We start from the raw sequence: 19,564 nt of genomic DNA, 5'->3' as shown, positions 1-19,564 counted from the left end.
CAATTACACAGAAAAACTCAAGGACACCATCAACAATCAGAATTTAATCAACATTTACAGACAAACAGCAAATGGTGCAAAGGAATTGGATATTCGCAGGAAAATAATGAACCTTCACCTAAACTTCATATTTTACATAAAAACTAACTCAAAATGGATCATAGATTTAAACGTAAAACTATAAATATTTTAGGAGAAAACAAAATTTTCAGTGTCTTGGACTTGGTGAAGAGTTTATATAACACAGAAAGCACAATCTAGAAAAGAAAAAGAAAATCAATAAATTGGACCTCATCAAAATTATTTTGCTCTCTGAAAGACTCTGAAGAGGATGAAAAGACAAGCTATTTGAGGGAAAATACTTGCAAACCATGTACCTGACAAACGACTCAAATATTGAGAACATATAAAGAACTCTCAAAATGCAACGGTAGAAAAATAAACAATCTAATTAGAAAATGGAAAAAATATTTAGAGACATTTCAATGAAGATGGCAAATAAGCACACAAAAATGTAGAGAGCGGGTGCCTGTAAGGCACCATCACATAACTGAGAAGCATGAGATAGAGGAAGTTACTTGGGTAACACCCACATTCTGTAGGGTGTGTCTGGATGGCTTAAGACTACTAGCCTGCGGCAACCCTTCTTATGTTAATGTCCCTCCACCCAGCAAAAGAATGTATATAACCCATGATTGAGCTGCAATAGAGAGACTTGATCAGAACTCCTGTCTTGTCTCCGGTCTTTGTGTCTCCCATTTTCCTCCCTTCTAGGTGCTTCGGGGTCCCTCGTGTAGGGCCGGCCACAACTCAACTCACTAGTATTAGACAGAGGCCAGATGAACCTTATGCTGACTTCATCAGTCGCCTAACCAACGCCACTGAAAGACTACGATTAATGTTTAAGATCACACGTGAACAAGCCCGACACCTTTTGCTCCACTTTACAGATCCATCACATTACAGGCATCCCTTATAATCCTCAGGGCCAAGGCATTGTTGAATGCGCTCACCAAACACTCAAAATCACTATAAATAAGTTAAAAAGTGGAGAATTGTACACTATAAAAAATTCCCCAAAAACCGTTGTTGCTCATGCGCTTTTTATTCTAAACTTCCTGCAACTCGACCAAAACTCAAAAACTGCCGCTGACCGCCTCTGGCATCCAACCACAGCTGATAATTTCGCCTCCGTTTTGTGGCGAGACCCCATAACAAATCGATGGTCAGGCCCAGATCCCGTCCTCATTTGGGGACGAGGATCAGTCTGCATTTTCGATAATAAAACCCAAGCTGCCCGGTGGTTTCCCGAGAGACTTATAAAACAAATAGGTGTTAACCCCCATTTCAGGGACAGCCCCCCTCCCTGATAAGCCATCTTTCAGGACAGGCACAAAAATGACTGCTAATTCATGCAAAGCTCAACTACAATATCCATCTGGCCTTTTTTCTCAAAATCACCTTGCCGCTACTAAGGCATGGAAAAAGCTTCTCCCTGGGGGCAGCCTCCACCTGGCTCCCACAGTTCCAGGGACTCAACACAAATACTAGATTTGCCTCCTCCTAAGTGTCTGTGTGCTTGCGCCATATTTAACAAATTGGGGGTGGGTTTGGGATATTACTGCAATGTGTGGTGGTTGTATTGGGGGTGGGAGGGAGGAGGTGGGTCGGGACACAAAAAGACATCTACATAATTAGCCATTTAGGGAAACAGAAATTAAAACCACAATCAACTGTCACTACACATCTACCAGAGCAGCTAAAATAAAAAATAATGAACACTAAATGCTGGTGAGGACGCAGAGAAACTGGATCACTCATGCAACATTTATGAGAATCAAATAGCACCACTGCTTTGGTAAACAGTTTGGCAGTTTCCTTAAAAACAAAACATACAGTTATCACATGACCCAGAATTGGTACTACTGGGCATTTATCCCCGAGAAATAAAAATTCATATCTACACAAGACTCTCTTCAGAAATATCCATAGTAGCTTTACCTGTATAGCCCCAAACTGGAAACTACCGAAATGTCTCTGAACAGATGTGATTAAACAAACGGTGAACATCCATATCATGGAATCCTCTCAGCAATAAAAAAGGAACAAATTATTGACAGACAAAACTATTTGGATGGATCTCTCAAGTGTTATGCTGGGTGAAAAAAGCCAATCTCAAAAGCTCACATACTCCTATATAATACCATTTATATAAAATTCTTGACAAAATTATATGATGTGGCTGCCAGGGGTTGGGAATTGTAGGAGAAGGAGGAAATGGTGATGACTATTAAAAGGAAGCACAAAAGGGAGAACTTTGTTGTGGGGTAATAAGTGTGTATCTAAAACATGCTGGTTGTGGCCGGCCCGCTGGCTCAGGCGGTTGGAGCTCATGCTCCTAACGCCCAAGGCTGCCGGTTCGATTCCCACATGGGCCAGTGGGCTCTCAACCACAAGGATGCCGGTTTGACTTCTCGAGTCCCACAAGGGATGGCGGGCTCCGCCCCCTGAAACTAAGATTGAACACAGCACCTTGAGCTGAGCTGCCGCTGAGCTCCCAGATGGTTCAGTTGGTTGGAGCGCGTCCTCCCAAGCACAAGGTTGCCGGTTCGACTCCTGTAAGGGATGGTGGACTGTGCCCCCTGCAACTAGACACAGCAAGTGGACCTGGAGCTGAGCTGATCCCTCCACAACTAAGATTGAAAGGACGACAACTTGACTTGGAAAAAGCCCTGAAAATACACACTGCTCCCCAAGAAAGTCCTGTTCCCCTTCCCCAATAAAATCTTTACAAGAATAAAAATTAAAAATAAATAAAATGTGCTGGTTGTTACGTGAATCTACACAAGTGACAAAATGGCATAGAACTATGAATACTCTTAATATCAATTTCCTGGTTTTGATTTTGTGCTATATAATTACATTTATATAACCACTGTAGGATAGTGGGTGAAAGATACAAGGGTTCTTTCTGTATACCATTTTTGCAACTTCCTAGAAATCTGTTAAGTATTTAAAATAAAAAGTGAAAAAATAAAGAGTAATAAAACCATAATACACATTAGAGTAATCCAGAGGAAAATTATCTGAAATGCTGACTATACTGGTAGGGTTGTATTTTCTCGGCGAGAGAAGAAGAACACGTTAATGACCTTCTCATCCCTATAAACTAAAGGTAATTTCCATAAATAAGAAAAGAAGAAAGATTATTTATTCCTTTCAGTAGTAAAACAACAACTGAAATAGCTATAAAACATGGTATGACTGATTAAACCTTGAGACCAGGCAAGTTGAGACACCGGAAGTCAGAGCCAGCCTGAGCAATGGCACTAAGAAACAGAATGCACTGGCTCCCCATGATTCCATTTCAACTGGAGATGTTTTTGCAAAAAAAAAAAAAAAAAAAAAAGAGAGAGAGAACTGGGAGGGAAAAGCCTAACTTAGAAACTTAGAAGACCTAGGATCTGTAAGATGCAAAGAATGGGTATGAGATCTGAGCTTGCGCAAAAGGACAGCTTGAAAAAAGAAAAAGTTCCCAGATGAATGAATCTGTTCCAGAAGTGAGAGATGGAATGCACTAGCTCCTCAACTGAAGGCTGCCAACAAAGGCATGGCAGTTTGAAGACAGATGCCAGAGCTGGAAAGTCTAGTCCCCCGTACCTGGAAGGCATGTCTACCATCCTCTGACCCAGAAACACGGTCCCACTGTCCCATCATCTCTCACTTACCCCTTGCTGTCATGAGTATCATAAACTAAGAATCAGGCAATGTCTTTGATCGAGTATCAAGCCCTTAGCCTGGGATTGAAATATAGAAAAAAACAGTCAAAGATCACTGAATGAATGAAAGGAGTTATGGTTTAAAAGCTGAAGGAATTTACTGGGATTTTTTGTCGGTCAATTCCTGCTCTTTAGTTCAGGTTTAAAACCTAATCCAATGACCTCCCCACAGAGCTGCACTGTCCACTATGGTTGCTGTAGACGCATGGGGCTCCATGGATAGTCTGAACTGAAAAGTGCTATACATGTAAAATACACCCCAGATGTCAAAGACTTAATTCTTTCTTAATTGATCCCATGAAGATCTCTAAGCTCTGGCCAGGAAAGCACCTTTTGCTCATTTGAGTCCACTTTAAATTTCTGATGACTTTTGATAATGAGATGCTTTCTCATTATCAGAGAAACCACAGTGGTTGTGTAGAAAAACACAAAAGCGGTAGGTATGCATATGAATGCAGTCATGTGCTGCCTAATGACTTTCCAGTCAACGACACACTGCATACAGGACTGGTCGCCCCAAAAGATTATACTGGAGTTGAAAAATTCCTATTGCCCAGTAACGTCATAGCCATCATACCGTCATGGAGCAACACAACCCTCAGTGTTAGTGGTGGAGCTGTTGCAAACAAACCTATTGCACTGCTGGTCATATAAAAGTACAGCGGGCACATACTTGAGAATGGTAATAAACAACTATGACACTGGTTTATTTACTACACTGTACTTTTGTTAGAGTGTACTCTTTCTACTTATAAAATAGCTTGCTGTAAAAAGTATGCCGTGTTATACGAGCAGCAGCCTCACACAGCCTGTGATTACTGCGTCTCTTATTGCATTATTTCCTCTTGTGCATGATTTAATCTCATGCTGTTCTATGCAGTAGCATGCTTACAGGCTCACAGCCTAGGAGCAATACGCTACACCATACACCTAGGTGTGTGGCAGACTAGACCACCTAGCTTTGTGTAAGTACATGCTATGATTTCATACAATGATGACATGGTGTAACGATGCATTTCTCAGAATGTATCCCCCGTAGGCAGTGTATGATTACATATCCCATCCAGGTGAAAAAACAAACAAACTACTTTTAGGAAAACTCAGTATATCTGACACATAGTTTAAACACATGCATAATATTCTAATTACACTTTAAACTGGTGGCCCCCCCCAAAAAAACCCCACAACGAACAAAAACATAAAAAACCAGGAATGCCCGGATTCAGGGTTTTAAAGGCAACTCTTCATTTCTCTCAGGATGAAGCCTATAGAAGCCCAGTTGTCCCTACAAACATCTTCCTGTGCACTCTCACTGTGAGGGCTAAGTCCCCCAGGACAGCTGCTTGTTCTCAAAGCAGTGAGAACAGGTGAGTTACCACCTGAACTCAGAGGGTGGGAATTTTCATCTTAGCGCTGAGGAAAGAAAACTTTTCCTGACTCATGAAGGTTAGTTTACATATCTCTCCCTCTTCTGTGAGAGCTTAGGAAGCCTCCTAAAGGGTCTTACTTGTTCTCAAAGGCATTTGTGGCACTTGGCAATGTAGCACTGAGCTACCCCATGGATGAAGCTCTATTACTAAAGATTTCTGTCCTCTATGCACTTTGAATCTACATTTTTACCTAACGTCTGCACTTCTCAATCCTACATATTCAAACTCCTCTACCCGTTGTCCTGCTGGAATCTCAAACTCAAGTGATTAAAACATACACCTAAAACCTTCAGCTGTGTCCTTCCTTAATAAAATCGTTTCTCCGGGTTCTCCTATTTTTATGACTGACATGTCATCTTCCCAGTTATCCAGGCTTGATTACATAGTCACCTTCTTTCCTTTCTGCATATCTTTCTCACCCAATCACTTTTCAAGACAACAGATTCTGTGTCAGCAACCTTCTCTCTGTCTCCATGAGATCAATAATCATACAAGATCTGACAATTAAGTTCACGAACTCGTCCTAGAAAAAGGGCTACATCCCTCACTGCTGAATATCACTATGGTCACCTTCAAAGTCCTCCCCTTGGGAAGCTATGCACTGACACCAGCACCTAGTTCACCATTAAAAGCAATTTTGGAACCCTTTTTCTGGAATGGCCATCAGAGCTGTCTTCGGATTACCCTTGATGTCCTGAATGTCATCAAAATGTCTTCAATATTTCCTTTATCTTTGGGTAAGAAAGAAGTCATTGGGGGCCAGATCAGGTGAGTACCATGTTTCCCCCAAAATAAGACCTCACTGGATAATCAGCTCTAATCGTCCTTTAAAGCAAAAATTAATATAAGACCCTGTCTTATTTTACTATAAGACTGGATATGATATGATATGATATGATATGATATATGATATGAATAACATAATACTGGGACTTATATTAATTTTTGCTCTGAAAGACACATTAGAGTTGTTTGTCCGGCTAGGTCTTATTTTCGGGGAAACAGTTAGGGAGAGTGTTCCAATACAGTTATTTGTTTATTGGCTAAAACTCCCTCACAGACAGTGCTGTGTGAGCTGGTGCATTGTCGTGATGCCAGAGCCATGAATTGCTGGTGAAAAGTTCTGGTTGTCTAACTTTTTCACAGTCTTTTTAGCACTTCCAAATAGTAAATTTGATTAACTGTTTGTCCAGTTGGTACAAATTCATAATGAATAATCCCTCTAATATTAAAAAAAGTTAGCAACATTGTTGTGACAAGTTCGCAAACTTAATTGTCAGACCTCGAAGATTAGTCTTCATTCCTCTTGCCTGGGCTCTTGTAATAACCTTCCCTACCTTCATACTGTGCTCACTGGGATTAACTCATTACTGCTGGATCCCTGTGCTAGGCACACACAAAGAAATGAGACACAGGCCCTGCCTCAAGAGACTCAGTTTCTTCTCTCATATTACTTTTCCTGCAGCGAAATATGGTTAAGCCTGCTCTCTGCTAGAGCCTCCTGGCTACGGAATTCAGTGAAAGTTCTCAGTCTAACATCTGAGTCTCCATAATGTGATCCATGTGTAACTCTCCAAATTTCACTTCTCTCACAATATTCTCATGGAATCATTACTTTTACCATCACCAATAACAACACTGAAACATGACAAAATACAGTAAGTGGTTTAAAAATACAAAGCTAACAATGAAATGTTAGTTTTAATAGAAGAAATTTCATCTGGTTGGTAAAATTTTATTTAATCCACGCCAGGTATATTCCTTCTGAGAGATAACAAGTAGCCCCATGACCAGAACTGAGCTCATAAACGATCTCACAGAATACCAAGGTTACATAAAGACCATGGTAACATGAAACAAAACAAGACCACTTCATAGTTTTGTCTAAGTACAGAATAAAAGAAGGTCACTGAACCAGTCACAAAATATCCTACATTTTGCCACTTTCTAATAGCATCTAATCTAAGCAAACCCTTGCTTCTTTAGACCCTCCCCCAACCACACAAGAAAAGCTCAAATCCTATACAGGGTTCTTTCTGACACACCTTTTTGAGACGGTCCCTCATACTGTGTCTTCTCCCTGGCCACAAGTAATCCACCCAACCTGTTTCACAAGTGTGTTCCTGGGGTACTACGGTTAAATGTTGTTGAAGCTTCACTGCTCTGAATGATGACGACAGCTCTATTTGTTTAGAAATTTTAGGACTGGGTATGAGAAATGGTATTATTTTCTGCTGCATCAGGAATATTAATGTAACTTTTTAAAGGAACCCTCAAAGCAGACATTCTCTAGGTGGGGAAAAAAAAACTTTAGTTACATTTGACATCTAAGAGATATAATTTTTAAAACATCTGTAGAAATGTTTTTGTAATTACCTAAGAAAAAGAAAAATTAGATGTTCCAGCAAATAAGGCCTAATAACTTCTCACTCTGCTGACACAGACTAAAAGGAAAACATCTTCTGTTACCTCTTTTTTTACCTCTCAGGGAAACAAATTAATTTCTTCTGAATGTCTGGCTTGATCACGATCCTTCTTGGAAAGCTAACAGGATCATCCATTTCTCAGTGACTGCTGTCTAATATAAATCCTAAGAGTAAAATCTCTCTATGTCCTGCCTACACTCTCAATGTACGGGTTAGTAATTTAAACTGCACATTAGAATACACAAATGAAATGGATCCTGGTAGTAGAAAACTGCGGTGCTATCCTTTGTTTTCCAGTTGCACTGCAGAAAAGCTTTGCTTCTTTCAATGGTTTCAAAAATGCCTTCTATAGTTCTGGTATTTGGTATCAGAGGACACAGATTTAGATACCCTTAAATGTATGCCCAGATAAATAAACTGCTATAATATCCATATGTAATTTATTCCTTGCCTTGAAAAGCAATTCTATCCCTCAGTTACTAGTTTCAGATGTACCTGTGAAAGTCACAGTACTTATGGTTCATTAAAAAATCAGGGTAAAAGACACATATAACAGAATTCTTAGCGTGTTGTCATAAATACATGCATGCTAGAATGTAACGCCTCAGTAACACAGATGGCTCCTGTCAGCTTAGCGTATTGAAACACAGGATGTATTCAATGGTCAATGTCTAATATTGACTAAATATTAAACAATTTAAAAATAATTGCATGACCACATCATAAATATTACTTGTTTAAATAAAGTGTATGTGTATTTCCCTTAAAATGCTTCTAGTGGCATACTTTAAATGTAAGTAATAGTGAATATAAATAAGTAAAAAACCTAGGCAAAGAGATAAATTCCTTAATTCCCTTTGGAAATACATATGAGCATGAACAGTAATGTAACATCTCTCCAATTGGGAGAAAATGGCACATCTGAATTTAAAATCAGGACATTAGCCTCACGTAAAAATTAACCAATAATGTTGCCCACTTCCAAATAAGGAAGGCATATGGTATAAAAGAAAAAGGACTCAGGAGAAAGTACTCTTAGGACAAATCTTTGGGTTACCCCGTTCCTTGCATTTAACATTTCATTTTTTCTCCTAGGCAGGAAAAAAAGAGGAGGAACAGGGGAGGGAGATGGGGGGAAAGGAAGAGGAGGAAGAGGGGTGAAGGAGAAAGAGCGTAAGGAGAAGGAGAAGACAAGGAAGGAGAAAGGGGAAGAAGAAGAGTTCTTTGCTACTACATATATCAATTGCTAAGTAAACACCTCCCTTTGGGAATTAGAAACAGTTGATATGGTTTTTGTGATATGTCTGAAATAAAATTTTCTGATTTTACATTTTCTACTTTATAGATAGTTATAATAGGAACATACTTGACTATGATATTTTGAAATATATGCCTCATCCAATAACTCTGAGACATGAGAACCTAATTCTAAGCACAAAGGCTTGGTGACCATGTTGACCACATTTCAGTTGTTGAATTTATATAAATTATATTCATATCTATTAAATATACTATAAAATGGATTACTCTTTGCTTCAGTATTAGAAAGAAATGCCAAAACAGCATTTTAAAATTTATATAAAATCAACTTTCGTTACCTCTTTGTTGTGTGTAATAGTTCTTAAAATGAGAGAAAACTTGTATCAGGTCAAATTGTGCACATTCTGAGTTTTAAATGGCAGGCAGTTTTCCCACTAATAGTGATATCTCAGTGCTTATTCCTACGCTCACTTTTCGGAGTAATTCAGGCTGGACAATTATGTGACATGACAGGTGGATCCTTTGGATCCATCTTGTAATGACTTCTTTAAGATTCAAGGGGATAAATAAATAATCAGAGATTTTGATGGTGTGAGTCTAGAATTATTTTTTTCCTGATATTTTGGCTTCCTAGTTAATTTCAGATGTTCAAACAAATGCTCTGTAAAAAGTGTGTATCACGAAAATTTAGAATTTGCTTTATGTACAAAATAACTATCCAAATCTTTACCCCACTACGCCATTCCTTTCTCAGAGGATAGCCTCGCATAACCTTTATTCTGAAAGGTAACAGGTGCTTCATACTGGTTCTCGACACTGGACACAAGTTCTGAAACACAAACTACACTTAAAAATGTCCTGTAATATCCCTACAGCATGTCTTAGGCAGCTCCCTATAGGAGCACACACACCTTCGTCGTGCCCTAAAGTAACCGCACCCAGCAGGTGGTTAATTATTTTTCCCTTGCTAGTGTTCAATTTCACAAATAACACCCAATCTAAACCCATAACGGTGTTCATCTTTATTAGCAAAGCTCCAACACCTAAAGTACCTGGAACATGAAAGCCGAATGTTACTACAGGCAGAAAGACACTCCCAGAATTCAAAGGATCAAAATATATGAATATATACAAGCAGAGGTTGGATATATGCTAAAAAGAGCCTAATTAAATGGTTCCTGGGCCAGGAAGAGAAAGGTCAGAATTTGTAAGCTAAGAAAACATTACAAAACAGAAAGAGTTATAACCAAAATAGTTGGGCGTGGCCTCTCAGTACCACCTAACGTGAGGTATAGGGATCAAGGGGGAGCCATTCTGGCTGAGATGTTACCTGTCCTATCAGGGCAGCAGGTGTTTCTCTTTTGTGAGGTAAATATCTTAGGCTCTTATAACCTGATGACATCAAACACTTGAATCAGACAACCTAACACCATGGCCACCAAGCAATTTTCTGATTATAACTTAGCAGGTGGTAGCATAAACTGTATAAATCTTTCAGGGGAAAAAAAAGTGGTAATGTATTTCAAGAACCGTACAAAAAACCATCCACTAAGGGAATTCACTTCCATTTTTTATTAAAAGTAATGTATTCCCTACAATGTTGATTTAAATAAATAAATAAATAAATGTACGTCGAACTACCACCACCATAGCAAGTTAATACAGCTTGTACAACACAATTCCATCTGGACAGACATGATAAGTTAGACCTGTACAAACACATATACAGACATCACCAAAAAGTCTGGAAGACCATATTCAAAATGTTAACAATAGTTGTCAGTGGTTAGTATGGTTTGAGTAATTTAAAATTTTCTTAAAATGTTTTATTTTATTTTGTATTTGCTATAGAAGGAATACATTGTTACCTCTCAATAAAAAGAGACAAGGAAAAAGAAAGCCACTTTAGTGTGTTTTCTTAAGCATATACTTGGCTTTATGTCATTCATAAAGTCTCCTTAGTATTCTTTTTTTTTTTTCATTTCCTTAAGAGGTGTTACATTTTATTATTCTTTCTACTGAGAAAATTATTTATGCAATCTACTATGTCTATAGATTTCTTCATACTGGATTGAACCTAACTTGGTAGCGGAGCATTTTTCTTTTACATTCATACTGAAACTATACCTTTCCAATTCACAAATACTTTTCTTCCCGGAATTTTAAATACTACAGCTATGTTCAATGGACTATCACAACAGACTGCTAAAATCTCTACCACATAGCATAAATGTGGGCAGCTGGTTTTCTCTCAGGGCAGGAAGTCCTTATCATGAACTCTCACTGAGATCAAGCCTCAGTCCTCACTTCCCAAAGCTGTGGCCGGGCCCAGCTCTCTCTGTTCCTCCTACTCACCTTACCTCCTGTGGCCATTCCAAAGGGAGGCAATCAAGATGTCACCTACAAGTTAGAAAACCTGGCTTCTGGCATAAGACTGCTGTATACAAGTTGCCTAAGTGCTATCACAAATCACTTCTTAGTCTTAGCTTCTTCACATGCAGGGAAAAAGTGAGATTGGTACCATTTAGGCACCATTGAGGTTTCTGGAAGTATCCTGAGGGCTGGGACTGTATGTATCTTGTTCATGTTTACACTCTCAGATTAGCACAGTGCCTGGAATAGAGTAGGCACACAATTAAATTATCTGTAAATGAGTAAGTGATTACCTACTTTTCTTCTTTTTCCCATGTTCTACTACCTATTTCATCCTCTTATTTCCTGTTGGCTCTCTACTTTTAAAAAATGTATCTGCAGCAATTAGGTATTACCAAAATTATTTCAGATAAATTTATGAAAACTTATGCTTGGCTCAACACATTCAAATTTGCATTGCTCTGTTGCTATGGTTGACCTATCATTCTTCTTCTGGCAGGTCCTAACTGAGATGTCTGTATTTTGTTTTTTTTTTCTTTCCATGTCCTAAATGGCTGCTAACAAATATTATACGTAGTATCCCTCTCCTTCACTATCCTTCTCTGCCTTCTATCACAAGTGGATTTGTTCCTCCGATTCCAGGAAATGTTCAGAGGAAATGCTTACATGTATCTCACAAATTGCTGAGGTAGATTATACAATTCTCAACAGAGAGTATCAAGTAGGGCATTTAAATGCCCCAAGTAACTACAGGAAATAGTGAAGAACAAGTACTCAGACTGTAACTTTCTGAGATTGTAACTCAGATTGTAATCTTTCCAAAGGCTTAGCCAGATCAAAAAAACTTTACTTACACTAAACTTCAGGATTTTTACTATAACATGTTTTGATGCCCCAAATCACCACCTAACAAACTAGATGTTGCCGAAGAAGAGTACCACTGCATCTCTCCATCCCCAACATCTTGTTTAAATATGTTGGGTTACTGCTAAAATAAAAGAACATGTAGGGGTGGCCGGATGGCTCCGCTGGTTGGAGCGTGAGCTCTTAAAAACAAGGTTGCCGGTTCAATTTCCACATGGGATGGTGGGCTGTGCCCCCTGCAACTAAGATTGAAACCTGCGACTGGGCTTGGAGCTGAGCTGCGCCCTCCACAACTAGACGGAGGGACAAGGACTTGGAGCTGATGGGCCCTGGAGAAACACACTGTTCCCCAGTATTCCCCAATAAAAACTTTTTTTAAAAAAAGAACATGTAGAGTCAAGTCTAACTTTTCAAAAAAAGAAAATCTTTGTTATTATAGTAAATGGTTTCCAAAATGATTTATTTTAAATGAATCCAACAAAGTCTGAAGAATGTAAAAATCAGAGAATAAACCCGATATTTAATGTTAGTATTTAATAATTAACGTTTAAATAAATATATGTAACTATTTCTTTAAATAAATATGACTTAATAAAACTACTTTTCCAGTAATTCCTGGATAAAGTTTTGAATTCTACCTTCAAATGAACTTTAACACTAATTTCAACTCTTTCCCTAAGCACACATCTGTGTTCCAGCCAGTCTTGTACTTACTATTGCCCAACTGTATCTTCCCACCTCTTTGCCCTTATTCCTGTTGTTCCTTTTGCCAAGCATATTTCCCCCACTTCAATCTGCAAAGCGTCTCTCCATCCTACATGGCTCCTCAGGGTGCTTTTGGGGAAAGGAACCTTAGACTAACAGCAGTCTGAAGTTAATAGTACTATTTTACAAATGATTAATTATGGAAACTTTAATATGCTATTTAATCACCCTGGCTTGTTACCTTATCTATAAAGCAAAGGTATTAAGCCAAGTGATTCCTACAGTAAGAGATAACAAGAAAACCTAAAGTCTAGGTTTGTCTGGAGTGCTAGGCTGAAAATCTGACCTTCACTTCACTAACTCAGGAATGTATTCAGGAACGTCTTGGGGTGTTTTGCACCATTTACTTTTGTCTGGTGAGCAGGCTACTAATAGCCAGTTTCCAGAACGGTGAAATTGAGAAAGCCAGAGACAGTATAAAGACTCCCAGGAGGATGGCAAAATGGCAGTTCTCACACTTAATGAAATCATCAATCTACTTAGTAACCTGTCAGAAGGCACAAATATCCCTGTGAGGAAACTGGAGAAACCTGGAAAGTCCAAACTTCCAGGGAGAAGAAAGAGGTATAGTCTTTCATTTTGCAATTGTTTCCAAACAGGTAAGTTTCCACATCTTTTGACTTCAAAGAAATATCACATCATCTCTGTCTACTGCCATCTTTTGCATTCTATGATACAATCACCATCGTCACCTTTCTCACCAAGCTCCTTGATTCTTCCAACTAGACTTTCCCCATCTTCTGCACCTCATAGAACTTACTTCACTTCCACTATACCACATCACCAGTTCCTTTAATAAGCACTTATTAATGGAGTCATCTGTATTTGTCTGTGTATTTCCTTCCCCAATTTTCCACTTTTACTTCAAAAGCCAAAAACTGAGATTGGAGAGGCTCACCAAACTTCTGCTGAATAAATTATTAGCATCATATTTACATAGAGCACACACAAATTACTTATAACATAAAAATAAGTTAGCGTTTTTTAAAATTTAGAGGTCTACACCTACGTTTTAAAAACTGGATTGCTGATTACCTTGACCATTAGAGTTCCCTGTTCATTTGTGTCACTAGGATTCCACGGCTAACGTAAGGCAAAAGAAGAGCCCTGGCTGGCTTATTAGGCATTCTCTTAACAAGCAATACCTATTACTTGGTACTATACAATAGGATAACGATGACTGATAGCCATATGGTGAGTCTCTAGCTCAGGCACATCCTGAACTGAGTTCAGAAAAACTCAAGATTAAATTATGGTCAGTATATTTTAACACTAAGTATGTTTTAAGATGTAACATTTTTGAAAAACAACAAAGAAGCCTTGACTACATGGTTACTTTCTACTGTTTAGAATAAACTATTCCCTAACTATGCCTACAACAAAACCTTTACTGTCTATATCCTAATGCATTTACACTTCCTAACAGCCTTAACATTCATTTGAGTAATTACAATAGAACATAGTGGAAGAGTTTCAACAAAAAAAGAATATGCGGTATCATATATTTTCAAAGAGTAATATGTTGCTAAAGAGGGGAGATTGTATATTTTGGACTTCTGTTTCTTTTAGGACATGGGGAAGTAATACTCTCACAAACACATACAATGAGAGAAGACTAGATACGCAAAACAAAATGTGTTACAGTGTGCAGAAAGGAAAAGCTATTAAATGCACATTCATTTATTTAAGACATACAAGGGAAGCTTTAGAAAGCACATAAACACCTAAGAGACAAGAAAAAACAACTTACTTTAAAAAAAATTAACAGCCATGACAGATTCAAAATTATTAGAGATTAGAGTAAAAAGGGTCGAACAAAACCTCAAAATAGTAAATGACAAAAGAAGGGGTTAAGGGTATATGCTACTCACATGAATTCTTCTCCAAGGTGTTTGGGTATATTTATCGGCATATGTACATTTTCCCTCTTTAGATTTTTGGTGGCAGTTACACCGAGTTGCCTGAACAAAAACACAAATTTTTACACTGGTGTAATTCTTCATACACCCATACGTATACAAAGTGATTAGGGTCTCTCTTAGAGCGTAAAAACGAACCTGACAAAAAAGGGCAAACGTCAAGGTCTATTAGGTAGTCGCTCATTTTATTCAGAGATCGGGTTCTAGAGTCAGCCAGAGAGACTAAAATTTTGAATAGTCAAAATTACCTTTGGCAATCTCTTATATTATCCATAAAACACGTTACCTATGATTTTATGCACATATATACATACAGTACTATGTATATAGATGTAGAATATATATAGCAATACACAGCATATAAAGAATACAACTGCAAAATTTTAAGTATTTCTCTAAACTATCATGGTACTACAGTCACTGCAGCACAGTGTCTTAAATTCACTTTTGATGGTGCTCCACTGGATATTAAATATCACCAATCCGTAAGTTAAGACTGTCCCTTCACACGTCCAGTGCTTTTAAGCTTCCTTAATGATGTATTGACTTAATTGGACTGGACTATTCTGAACGATCGCTGCTCTTTGATAAGATCCATCTGAGCATCTCAGTTCACAAACGAATTCTCTACATGATTCCACTCAAAAAATCCTTATTTAGTCATTTATACAACACAAAGTGATGTACCTACTCTGTAAGCTTTGCTCTCTCAAATAAATATAATTTAAAAAAAAAATGAAAAGACTGATCATGAGAATTTCTCCTTAGTGTGAAGTTGGAATATAACCATATTATTTGTTCAACAGCCCCAATGGAGATAAATACACTTTCTTGTAGGGAAACCTATATAACAAATTACTGATTATTGCATCAAGTTAAAATTATGTTTCCACTTCAGAAATATTTATCAGTATTCAAAATTTGTATTAATTGCAAGTAGATCATTCCAATTTCCACAGACAAAATAAAATCTAATTAGAACCGAAAAATCTGTGTACTGACCTAGTTCCCATTCCTAAGAAATTGGATAGTCATTAAAATAAAATTCAATAAATATTGACCCTTGAACAATGTGGGGTTTAGGTGCACCACAACTCCCTGTACAATTGAAAATCTGCGTATAATTTCTGACTCCTCAAAAACTTAACTAACAGTCTACTGCTGATCAGAAGCCTTAATGACACTGATAATATAAACAGTCGATTAATACATATTTTGTATGTCATACATATTATATACTGTATTCTTACAATAAAGTAAGCTACAGAAAAAATGCTATTAAGAAAATCGTGAGGAAGAAAAAAATGCAGTTAATAACACTATGTATTTATTTTAAAAGATCGGCGTATAAGTGGACCCACATAGTTCAAACTAATGTTGTTCAAGGGTCAGCATAGAGTCTCTTGAAATTCACTATATTACAACTTTTAACATGCAAGAGAGGTATGTAGAGAAAAGATAATATACAACATTTATCTTAATGCAAGCACAATACTTATACTATCTTGACTACTGCAATTCCGGAAATGATTTCCTTTTTGTGCCTATCATATGAAGAGTAAGATTTGGCAAATATTTGAATTTTTCATAATTTGGAAAACATACTTTATAGTGATATACTTTCAACTTCCCACACAGATTTTCCTTGGCCTGTTTGAATTTTTATGCCATTATGTTCTTGCTACTGGCTTTTTATATTATTTTTATGCCATTATGTTCTTGCTACCCTGGCTTTTTATATTATTACAAACTAAATTATAATTAACTTCAAGACATAGCACATGTTGTTTTCATATGGGACCAACATTTGAAATTGTAACAATTAAAAAATTATAAGGATTCTACTCTCAGCAATCCCGCAACATCATCCATGGGGAAGAAACATTTTCTTAGAGTAGCCTTTACTCTAACAGACAGCTATACAGATACCTAAGTCTGATACCCAGTTTCATTCTGTTCTCAGAGAGGAAAAATGCCCTGTTCTCAACTCACCAGTACTCATTCTTTAAATACACATGAAGGAAAGAGATTTATCCCTTATTAATAAAAGGAATGTAAACTGGTGAATTTCAAAACCCCAAACAGAGACCACTGAAAATGGATGGACAAAGATTTTCTTTTCACATTGAATATTTACTCTTTAAACTGAATGTTAAATCACATACTTTACAGTATATCTGATCTAAAAATAATACAATAGTGCAACTCTAAAAGCCAAAAATAAAGTCAAATTTAAATTCTGGCTACACTTTAATAAAAAATATGTATTTCCCAGTTTAAAAAGCCTCCATTTTACAAACTACACAATACTTACAAGCTGATGTTCTAATAGTTGTATTTTTTCATCTTTTTTCTTTATTTCCTCTTTAAGTTGTTTTATTTCATTTAATAAATCTTCATTCTGAAACATCAAAAAAAAAATTTAACATGAAATATTTAACTGTATTTAAAATACCCTAATGAGAAATGTTAAATCAATGATGAAGATTGACCAATGAATGGTTTGCTCATTTACAGGAAAAACCCTTCTGAAATATGCCACCTATTAAAACAAAAAACCTAATTTGGTCTTCTATGAATTTATAGTCTAATGGAGTCTGACATGCAAACAATGTGCAATAACAGCAGCAACAGTTAATATTCATCAAGTGCTTATCAGGTGCCAGTATGTAAGCATTTGATCCTGACTACAACCCCCAGGTCGGTACTATTATCCCCATTTTACAGGCAAGGAAACTGGGACATAGGCCATGCAGTAAAATAAATATATTACATATACAACAGTAAGCCCAGCTAGATTTCAAGGGGTGTATAAGAGTGCCTGTCATTGAAAATGAAGCGTACAACAAGCAGAACGAACCAGTAATTAAAGACTCGTTTCACGGCTGGTTCAGAAATCAGCAGAAAGACAAATGTGCCTGAAGGGTAACAAGGGAGATGTTTTTCCATGAACCGCTTTCCTCAGAAGAACTGCCTCTGTCAACTAATGTGTAAAAAATTCCCAATAGTATTAAATGGAAACCTATTATCAAGTTGAACCAGAATCTGGTTACATTTCTAAGTGTAAAGTATCATTACTCCATATTAGCACATTCTGTTTACTACTATTCAACTATCCAGAAATATATACTGAGGAAGAAGTGCAAGCAAGGAAATTAGAATATATATGTGAATGATACGTCATCTTTCAAGACAGAAAAATATGTAAGCAATAATTATAATGTGTTGTTATTGAGCAAAGTATGCCAACTCCTTCAGATATGTTGGAACCAAAAATAATTGTTGTCTCTTTAACAAAAGATCAGAAACAGACATTTTACAACGGCTTAACATATCGAATAAACATCACAATCGGGAAGACAGTATTTTTCTAATGCTATTATGTATAATGCAAAATTATTTCCCATTGAATTTAAAGAGTTTAGGAATTTTAAACATTCATACATCAAGACCCAAAAATGACAGACTGTGGATCATGAAATACATTTTTAGGCTATGTGGCAAATGTTATTAAGAAATGACAAATATATTTAATTATACAAAATTTTAGGGTGGCCAGATGGCTCAGTTGGTTAGAACACAAGCTCTGAACAACAAGGTTGCCAGTTCAATTCCCGCATAGGATGGTGGGCTGCGCCCCCTGCAACTAAGATTGAAAATGGCGACTGGACTTGGAGCTGAGCTGCGCCCTCCACAATTAGATTGAAGGACAACGACTTGGAGCTGATGGGCCCTGGAGGAGCACACTGTTCCCCAATATTCCCCAATAAAGTTTATTTTTAAAAAAATTTAAAGCATCTATACAATTAACATTAAAGTTAAAAGCTGGTGAAAAATCTAAGCAAACATGACAAAAGATTTATATCTCAAACATATTATAAGAGACTGTTCAAACATAGAAGATCATTATTTCTAGGCCCCAAAAGACAGCCAGTTCTCACAAACATACATGTAATTGGAAAAATGGTCTATTTGACTTGTTGGAGAAATATAAAGTATTATTTTATAAGTATTAAAATTGGGAGAGAACTACCCGGTGTGATTAACAAGACTTCCAAAAAAAATAATCCTACATTATCAGACATCACAGTTGATCTTCCTGGACAAACATAAGGCTGTTTTATAAGAGTCATAAAAATATCTGCAGTTTTTGATTCAGTTATCCCACTCCCAGGAAATCTGTGCCAAAGAAATGATCCTAAACATGAAAAAACCTATTACAAGGTATTATCTAAAAGTTTACAAATTTACAATTGTCCCAGAAGGGAACAACTGAAACACAATGCAGCAACTTGATAGAATACTATAACATAAAGCCATCATTCAGGCACTGCTAGGTTCTGCCGCTGTTGGAGGAAATAAAAATACAATGTAGTAACAGCATTCATGGTCAACATGTATACAGATAGCACTTATTATTTAACGAAAGGCATTGTTCTAAGGATTTTATACATAAAATAAGAAAAGAGAATACAACAGGGAATGGGTAACTTCAGAGTCTTAAAGGATGCGTGAAAAGTTCTGAAGACACAGAAGTGTGACAGGCTTTGGATTTTAGGGTAAGGGATTCGAAGTCTCACACGTACAACAATATAGAGACTAAGAACAAGCACAGCATTATCTGGAGAACTAGGAGGTGTGATGCTTTTGCACAAAGGCTGTGGTGAACAGTGGGGAGCAATGTGCTTAATGACTATGAAGGGCCAGGTCATAGAGGGCCATGACTATCAAGCATGGCCTAAGCAGGA

At 37.2% G+C, this 19,564-nt stretch overlaps 1 protein-coding gene across 9 annotated transcripts in view; it reads right to left on the bottom strand.

Moving 5' to 3' along the window:
• The window catches only part of CCSER2 (coiled-coil serine rich protein 2), a 163,213-nt gene that overhangs the window by 21,726 nt on the left and 121,923 nt on the right, over window positions 1–19,564 (bottom strand). For all 9 annotated transcript variants that reach the window (XM_081075360.1, XM_081075359.1, XM_081075356.1 and 6 more), the window contains 2 exons: window positions 17,131–17,217; window positions 14,769–14,858 (listed from right to left, as the gene is read on the bottom strand). In XM_081075360.1, coding sequence (XP_080931486.1) covers window positions 14,769–14,858; window positions 17,131–17,217 — 177 coding nt within the window. The remainder of the gene's footprint in view (window positions 1–14,768; window positions 14,859–17,130; window positions 17,218–19,564) is intronic.

The sequence above is a fragment of the Rhinolophus hipposideros genome, assembly GCF_964194185.1.
Source record: "Rhinolophus hipposideros genome assembly, chromosome: 15".
In the NCBI taxonomy this organism is placed as follows: Eukaryota; Metazoa; Chordata; class Mammalia; order Chiroptera; family Rhinolophidae; genus Rhinolophus; species Rhinolophus hipposideros.
The sequence above is the reverse complement of the archived record's forward strand: the minus strand, read 5'-3'. Positions and strand labels throughout refer to the sequence as shown.